General features: G+C 37.3%; 1 protein-coding gene across 1 annotated transcript; it reads left to right on the plus strand.

The window, feature by feature from the left end:
- The first annotated feature begins 8,987 nt into the window (after positions 1–8,987).
- LOC113784547 (uncharacterized) lies at positions 8,988–9,432 on the plus strand. Its single transcript, XM_027330763.1, has 2 exons — positions 8,988–9,348; positions 9,428–9,432. The coding sequence occupies exons 1-2, from the start codon at positions 8,988–8,990 to the stop codon at positions 9,430–9,432; spliced, it is 366 nt and encodes a 121-aa protein (XP_027186564.1).
- Positions 9,433–9,695: the final 263 nt, after the last annotated feature.

Consider the following 9,695-nt stretch of genomic DNA (forward strand, 5'->3'; position numbering starts at 1 on the left):
CCGGGAGCTACCATGCAACACAAGAGTACCCCGATCATCGCGTATATATGTCTCGGGTCGAGTTGAAGGGATCTATGAGGACTTGGCCATTCATGAATTGTCCGTCCACTCTTATAGTGGCATAGTATGAGGCCTCCTAACCAAGTACTTTAGAGTAGAATGGTACCAAATGATGAAGTATAGAGTATAGGGCATGTATAGCATTTCATCATTGTGATTGTCTTATTGTGGATGAATTGATGAACCATTGATATTATACACTTGACTGCTTTTGAGGCTGTGATAATTTGATTGCTTGCGTGTTCTCCTCATGTATTTTATATTGTTACATAATTTCGATACTCACCCCTCGTTGTTTGTGTTTGGCATTTGCGATGGACGCAGACGAGTTGTAAGTTGCAGGTGGTGACTAGTACCATCAGGAGAGGCAGAAGCCATCATGTCTTGGAGACCTTTATTATTATGCATTGTATTGATGTTATTTTGAGTATTTTTATTTTGGGAATTCCCGCTCTGATAGTGACATCAGGTTGGGACCACATTTACACTTAATTTAACACATAAGTATGTGTACTTCTAAAAAGATTTGTTGTCGGATATTGTGATTTCAAGTTGTTAAGTTTGATGGAACCTTTGAGTTTATTCGACGTGTTCGTGATTATGTGATACTTTTTACCTTAAAAAAATGTTTGAAAGTTTATATTTATTTATTTGTTTTGAAATAATTTCATTGTTTAGAAAATAAGGAATTTTTTTTTGGGGTTTAGGGTGTCACATTAGTGGTATCAGAGCAGGTCTGTCTAATCAAATCGTAAATGTGTTATGTGTTCGCTATATTTCCTTGTGTACTATGTTATGTGTTTTCTGGTTATGGTTATTATTGTGTTAGTGTTGTAGAACTAAGTTAGTTTCTCACTTCCCTAAGTATCTCACTATATTCGATTGGCTTATTTGATTGATGTAGGTAGTGATGGCTAGTGGAAGGAATGATGTTGCGATTGCTGAGGCTCTAGAGTCCATGGCAGGAGTTACCGTGCAAGCTCTGGCTGAATCTCAACCTAATGCACAAGCCTCTGCGCAAACTGCTACTCAAGTTGCACATGTTGCTGCTCAAGTTGCACAGATTGCTGCTCAAGCTGTTGCTCAAGCTACTACCTACATTGGTGGCCAAGGAAATGTGCAAATAAATGAATTCTTGGTGATGGATCGATTCCACAAGGCTAACCCTCCATCGTTCAAAGGTCACTATAATCCTGATGGGGCTCAAAAGTGGTGGCAAGAAGTTGAGAAAATTTTCAGAGGAGTGGCATGTCCCGAAGGTCAGAAAGTGCATCTTGGTACCTTTATGTTGACGGAGGAAGCTGAACATTGGTGGGATAATGCGCGCCAACATTTAGATAATGCAGGGACTGCAATTACTTGAGCTATATTCAAGAACATGTTTCTAATTAAGTATTTCCCTGAAGATATTCGTAATAGAAAGGAGATGGAATTTGTTAAATTGGAACAAGGGAATATGTCGGTAGCGGAGTATGCTGCTAAGTTCGAGGAACTATCCAGGTACTATCCACTCTATGTTGGAGAGGCAGGAGAAAAGTTTAAGTGCATCAAGTTTGAAATAGGACTCAGACCAGAGATCAAGAAACATGTTGGAATGCAAGAGATCCGTGACTTTCCTACCCTAGTGAATAAGAGTAGGATTTATGATGAGGATAGTCGTGCTGAAAAGGCACGTTATCGAAATACTAGTACCATGAAGGAAAGGAGACCTATGCAGCATAATAGAGGAAAACCTTACCCTTTTCCTCCTAGTTAATTTGGAAGTCGTCAGAATTATCAACAATACAGTTTTTCAGTTGGAAAAGGAACTAGTAGTGGTAACAGAAAAGGAAATGGAAACATTCACAGTGATGGTAGTGGTAGAGGAAACCCCAATGGACGAGGAGTTAGTAACGGAAATAGTAACAACATGAGTCAAGTCTCGAGCAACAACAATGGTAATAATGGTGATCCAACTACTCTTATCCGATGTCACATGTGTGGTAAACAGGGTCACAGGGCATATGAATGTAGAGATGCTGGAATTACTTGTTTTAATTGTCAACAACAAGGCCACATTAGCACCAGATGCCCCTACCCAAGGAAGACTCCACAACCTGGAAACCAGAGTTCCCAAGCCAGCCGACCTAAATCCAATGGAAGAGTCTTTGCCCTCAGTGGCGCATGAGCATCTGAGAAAGAAAACTTGATCCAAGGTACATGTCTGATAAGTGATACTCCTTTATTTGTGCTATTTGATTGTGGTGCCACTCATTCCTATGTGTCTCTTGACTGTGTTAGATGTTTAGGACTACCTGTATCTCGTTTACAATATGATTTGATTGTGAAAACCCCAACTAGTGATTCTATTGATACCTCCAGTGTTTGTCTTGACATTTCCATCCATGTGTGTGGAAGGGACTTTCGAGTTGACTTAGTGTGTCTACCTTTGCGTCTAGTTGATGTGATTCTTGGAATGGATTGGCTATCTGCCAACCGTGTTCGCGTAGATTTTTTCTGTAAAACCATTGAATTCATGGAGTCAGAAGAGAAGGATAAGCCTAGCAATATATCCACCAACCAAGTGAAGGCACTCTTGAAGGAAGATGCCCAATTATACCTGATCCTTGCCTCATTGGAATTTGAAGAAAAAGTGGTAATACGAGATGTTCCTATTGTGTGTGAATTCCCTGAAGATGTCACTAGTTTACCACCAGAGCGTGAGATTGAATTTAGCATTGACCTTGTACCAGGTGCTGGACCCATATCCATGGCACCGTATAGAATGTCTCCCTTAGAATTGTTTAAGCTTAAGAAGCAATTGGAAGAGCTTTTAGATAAACAATTTATAAGACCTAGTGTTTCACCATGGGGTGCACATGTATTGTTGGTTAAGAAGAAGGATGGTTCTATGAGGTTGTGTGTGGATTATCGCCAACTTAATAAAGTGACAATCAAGAATAAGTATCCGCTACCCAGGATAGATGACGTTATGGACCAATTGAGAGGATCTTGTATGTTTAGTAAGATCGACTTGAGATCAGGTTATCATCAGATCCGAGTGAAGTCTTTTGATATCCCTAAAACCGCCTTTAGAACTCGTTATGGCCATTATGAGTATTTGGTTATGCCTTTTGGTGTGACTAATGCACCAGCAGTGTTTATGGATTACATGAACTGGATCTTTCATCCTTACCTAGACTCATTTGTGGTTGTGTTTATAGATGACATCTTAGTGTACTCTAAGACTAATGAAGAGCATGGAGAACATTTAAGGATAGTTTTGCAAACCCTTAAGGAGAAATAATTATTTGCCAAGTTGTCTAAGTGTGAATTTTGGTTAGAAGAAGTAAGTTTCCTAGGACATGTAATCTCAAGAGGTGGAATAGCTGTTGATCCTGCCAAGGTGGAGAGTGTATTAGAATGGAAAGCACCTAAGTCAGTAACTGAGATTAGAAGTTTCCTAGGATTGGCAGGTTATTATCGTAGGTTCATAGAAGGATTCTCCAAGTTGGCCTTACCTTTAACTAAGTTGACCCGAAAAGGGGAATTGTTCGTGTGGGATACTCATTGTGAGAATAGTTTCCAAGAGCTTAAGAAACGATTGACCTCTGCACCGATCTTAGTACTACCTAACCTAAGTGAACCATTTGTAGTATATTGTGATGCGTGTGGTTCCGTATTAGGTGGAGTACTTATGCAGGATGGGAAGGTGGTAGCATATGCTTCTAGGCAACTGAAGATTCATGAGAGGAACTACCCTACCCATGACATATAACTAGCAGCAGTTGTCTTTGTACTTAAGATGTGGATACATTATTTATATGGATCTAGATTTGAGGTTTTTAGTGACCGTAAGAGCATTAAGTATCTTTTTGATTAGAAGGAGTTGAACATGAGACAACGTAGGTGGATGGAATTTCTTAAAGATTTTGATTTTGAGCTTAACTATCATCCTGGAAAGGCCAATGTAGTGGCTGATGCCTTGAGTAGGAAGACTTTGAGTGTGTCCGCTTTAATGGTTAAGCATAGTGAGTTGTTGGAACAATTTAGAGACCTTAGTTTAGTTTGTGAAGTGACACCAAAAAGTATTAAATTGGGAATGCTGAAGGTAACTAGTGGACTATTGGAAGAGATTGAAAAAAACTAGAAATTGGATTTATACCTTTTAGATAAGTTACAGTTGATTGACCAATGGAGAGAACCTGACTTTAAAATAGGTGTGGACAGAATTTTGAGATTTAAGGAAAGAATATGTGTTCCTGATGTAGAGGAGTTAAGAAAGATGATCTTAGAGGAAGGACATAGAAGCCGTCTAAGTATTCACCCTGGAGCCATAAAGATGTATAAGGACCTCAAGAAGATATTTTAGTGGCCTAAAATGAAAAAAGATGTTGCTGAGTTTGTGTATGCTTGTTTGATCTGTCAAAAATCTAAGGTAGAACACCAAAAACCTTCAGGTTTGATGCAACCATTGAGTATTCCCGAATGGAAGTGGGATAGCATCTCTATGGACTTTGTTGTAGGCTTACCTCGAACTCCAAAAAGGTACCATAGTATTTGGGTTATTGTGGATAGATTAACTAAATCTGCTCACTTTATTCCGATAGACATAACTTATTCTATGGAAAGGTTAGCTGAAATATACATAAAGGAAATTGTAAAGTTGCATGGAATCCCATCAAGTATAGTCTCAAACAGAGACCCTAGGTTTACTGTAAGACCCGTAATTTTAAAGTGTGCTTTATGTGTTTTTGTGTATTTTGGATGTTGGCTCGGAGGCTTTTTAGCCAAAGTTAATAATATTTTGGAGATATTTGTTAAAAGTAAGTAATATATATATATATAAATATATATTTATGTTTATATGTGTTTGTTTGGGGGAAAAAAGAAAGGAAAACTAGAAGGAAGGAAAAGGAAAAGAAAAGAGTATATAAAGGAAAGAAGGAAAAAGGAAGAAAGGAAAAACAAAGGAAAGAAAAAGAAAGGAAGGAAAATTCAACTTTTCCATCTTTTTCCTCTGATCAACCGTGAACCGATTTCCCTCCTTCTCCCGTTTTCATTTTCGTCGCTTTCTTTTCTTCAAAACTAGTAACCCAAGGTTGGGTGAGAGTTAGAACAAGGATTTCGCAACTCCACTCTTCCTCTTTGATTCGAAAACGAAGAAAAACGGTATTTGAGATCCAAACACAAACCCCTCCGTTTCTTCTAGATCCAAGCTTCATTTCGCGAAGAGTTAGAAGGGAAAGTTGCTCACTACCACGCTACGGTGCTAGGGGACCAATTTGGAGGCGACGTTGCGAGCGGAGATTTTTACCGGATTTGCTCACGGTACCGGAAACGCACGTTAGAGCTAACGCGAAGGTAAGGGCTCCTTCCAAACTTTTAGTTTGCATCTAGGGCCTTATCTGTGATTGTGTGGAAACGAATTTTGTTAGGATTGGAGTATTGTTTTGGGAAAAATGAATTTACCTCACGTATGTAAGATTTTGAGTAAATGAAACTTGTGTGTTTTGAGTAGTGGATTGTGTCGATTTGTGTTCGTTGTTTTTGACATGCTCTTAATTGAAATTGATGAAATTTGATATGTGTATGATTGGATCTTGTGAATAAATGAATTGATGTGTTTTGATGTGGGTTGAAAGTATGTTTGAGTTTGTTTTGTGTGGAATTTGAAAACCATTAAGTTAAACGAATATTAAGAATGGGGAATCTCTTAATGACTTATTTATTTAATGTTGTTTTGAGAATCGTTTAAGTTAACTGGGCGTTAAGAATGGGGAATCTCTTAATGACTTATTTATTTAATGTTGTTTTGAAAATCGTTTAAGTTAATTGGGCGTTAAGAATGGGGAATCTCTTAATGTCTTGGTTACTTAATGTTTGTTGTGAATGTCGTTTAAGTTAAATGGGTATTAAAAATGGGGAATCTTTTAATACCTCGGTTTACTTAATGTGCATTTGAGGAAAATGTTTTAAGTTAACTGGGCGTTGAGGATGGGGAATCTCTTAATGTCTCGGTTACTTAACTATCGTTTTTGAAAATCGTTTCGGTAAATGAGTATTAAGAATGGGGAATCTCTTAATGACTTATTTATTTAATGTTGTTTTGAAAATCGTTTAAGTTAACTGGGCGTTAAGAATGGGGAATCTCTTAATGTCTTGGTTACTTAATGTTTGCTGTGAGAGTCGTTTAAGTTAAATGGGTATTAAAAATGGGGAATCTTTTAATACCTCGGTTTACTTAATGTGTATTTGAGGAAAATGTTTAAGTTAACTGGGCGTTGAGAATGGGGAATCTCTTAATGTCTCGGTTACTTAACTATCGTTTTTGAAAATCGTTTCGGTAAATGAGTATTAAGAATGGGGAATCTCTTAATGACTCGTTTACTGAATGTTTTGTGTGAAAATCGTTTAAGTCAAAAGTATATTAAGAATGGGGAATCTCTTGATATGTCTGTTTGCTTAACGTTTTGTTTTGAAAATCATTAAGATAAATCAGTATTAAGAATGGGGAATCTCTTAATATGTCTGTTTGCTTAACGTTTTGTTTTGAAAATCATTAAGTCAAAAGTGTATTAAGAATGGGGAATCTCTTAATATGTCTGTTTGCTTAACGTTTTGTTTTGAAAATCATTAAGATAAATCAGTATTAAGAATGGGGAATCTCTTAATGACTTATTTATTTAATGTTGTTTTTAAAATCGTTTAAGTTAAATGGGTATTAAAAATGGGGAAATTTTTAATATCTCCATTTGCTTAACGATTGTCGTGAATGGTGTCTGTGTATGCTCATGCATTTCATTTGGTAAATTGTGTTGACCCGTGATAGGTGACACCTTGGTAAACTGTACTGACCCGTGATAGGTGGTACGTTTACGATTTACATTTTTGGTAAATCGTGTTGACCCGTGATAGGTGACACCTTGGTAAACTGTACTGACCCGTGATAGGTGGTACGTTTATGATTTACGCTTTTTAGTAAATCGTGCTGACCCGTGATAGGTGGCACCTCGGTAAAAGATATTGGCCCGTGATAGGCAGTACGTTTATGGTTTACGCTTTTTAGTAAATCGTGCAGACCCGTGATAGGTGGCACCTTGGTAATTGGTACTTTGGCCTGCGATAGGCGGTACGATTATGATTTACGGCCCTTCGAGGAGGGTTTTGGTTTGGAATTCCGAGTCCATGCATTTTGGCATATACGCATTGCATTAGGGTGCTTGGCACGCGAGTCGTGGTTGATTTGAGTTTTATGTTTGAGTGATTTGAATTTGAGTCGTTGTGGTAATTGCGTTGAAAATGCTAAGTGTTATGTGTTGATTATTGTGTGTAAGTATGATGGTTATCGAGATCCCAATTGCCGTGGTAATCGCGTAGGAATTGCTAAGTGTTAGGTTGTGAACTTGATTAGGAATGACTTGAGTAAATGCATGAATTTTTGGAAAAACGATCAGGGAAATCGATTTCCCAATCGATTGGATGAGTTGCAGGAAGTTCACTATTTTAACCTAATCGATTTGCCAATCGATTGTATAAATATATCTTTCAAAATCTTTTAAGAAATCGATTTGGAAATCGATTGGCAGAGAGGCAGGAACTCAGCAAAACTGCCAAAATCGATTTGGAAATCGATTTGGCAACACAGGGACTCATCAAAACTGAGTCATCCTGTCAATCGATTGCCAAATCGATTGATTCAGCCCAGGATTCTGTTTTCATTAAAAACCTTCACCCCAATCGATTTCCCAATCGATTGGCTCAGTGAAAATCCTCAGTTTGAGTTAGATGATTGTTTACTCATTAACTTATCCATGTCTTGGTTTGTTATGTGTTAATTAGGAGATTGAGGACTTCATTTTACTTTCATTTTTAATTGGCAAAGTATTGTATGAACTTTTCGCATATTGGAAATCCTGTTAAGATGCATGCTTAGTTGAAAAGTTATTTTGGGCATTTAAAAACTTAATTGCTATGTGTTAAGGTTGGTGACCCTTTTCAATTATTGTGGAAATCTGGGCTTTGCCCTCAGATGAGAGTCAGGACGGTCCTACCGATTCGTACCCTACGGACGGGAATGGAGATGGGAACGCTTGACTGCAGTTACGTTAGGAGGATCTCACGGGGCGCGTGGAGATACTCAGGGTGTATAGCTTTTTGGTAGGATGATCAGATTAGGATGATGTATAGGGACTAGGTGTCCTTCTTTTTGAATTGGAGTATTTTTAGTTTGGAAAACTGTATTTACACTAATATTGTCAGTTCGACTTCTTATGTGAATGGGTTCCATGTACCATTTATGGTTGTGTAAATGTTTTGGATTTATAATTGGAGAAACTTTTCCGCTGCTTGTAAATTATAATGACTCAGTTATTTATCCAAAGGCATTTCTTTATCTATTTCTCTGTTTTAGTTTAATTACTTTTGAAAAAAAAAATATACCCTTGCTTTGAAAAACGGGGTGTTACATTTACCTCTAAGTTTTGGCAAGGTTTACAAAGCGCTTTAGGTACGAACCTTAGGATGAGTTCAGCCTACCACCCACAAACAGATGGTCAGACTGAGCGAACCAATCAGTCCCTAAAAGACTTGTTGAGAGCTAGTGTGTTGGAACAAAATGGAAGTTGGGATAGCTTTTTGCCACTTATAGAGTTTACCTATAACAATAGTTTCCACTCTAGCATTGGAATGGCCCCTTTTGAGGCGTTGTATGGGAGAAGATGTAGGACTCCTCTATGTTGGTTTGATACGGAAGATAACCTTGTGTTAGGACCTAAGATTGTTCAACAAACTACTGATAAAGTAAAAATGATTCAGGAAAAGATGAGAGCATCTCAGAGTAGGCAAAAGATTTACCATGACAAAAATGGAAAAACCTCGAATTTTGAGAAGGTGATCATGTATTTCTGAGAGTTACTCCAACAACTGGAGTTGGTCGGGCATTAAAAATGCGAAAGCTTACACCTCGGTTTATAGGACCGTACCAAATTCTTAAACGTATCGGTAACGTAGCATATCAGATTGTGTTGCCTCCGTCTCTTTCTAATCTTCATAGTGACTTTCATGTGTCTCAACTTCGCAAGTACATTTTCGATCCCTCACACGTGATTGAATCAGACAAGGTCCAAATAAACGAGAATCTAACTTTTGAAACCTTACCATTACGGATTGAGGACCAAAAGACCAAAGAATTAAGGGGTAAGACGATTTCATTGGTTAAGGTTGTCTGGGGAGGTGCTACTGGTGAAAGTGCTACATGGGAGGTCGAAAGCCAGATGCGCGATTCTTATCCAGAACTATTTCCGTCAGGTAAATTTCGAGGACGAAATTTTCTTCAACAAGGGGAGAAATGTAACACCTCAATTTCTCATTATCTTATTTTAAATAGTATAATGATACGATACTGTTTTTTTTATATGAGTGTTAATATGTGTTCTAATTTCTTTAGGCGTGTCTGTGTGTTTGCTTTAGTAATTAATTTAAATTATTAATATTAACCATATTTAACTTACAAAAAAATAAATAAAATAAAATAAATAGATATGTATATAGATATAAATAAAATAATACAAGGAGTTAGCTCTAATAGAATGGAATAATAATAATAATAATAATAATAATAATAATAATAATAATAATAATAATAATAATAATAA

This window comes from Cicer arietinum, chromosome 8, assembly GCF_000331145.2.
Source record: "Cicer arietinum cultivar CDC Frontier isolate Library 1 chromosome 8, Cicar.CDCFrontier_v2.0, whole genome shotgun sequence".
Classification (NCBI taxonomy): Eukaryota; Viridiplantae; Streptophyta; class Magnoliopsida; order Fabales; family Fabaceae; genus Cicer; species Cicer arietinum.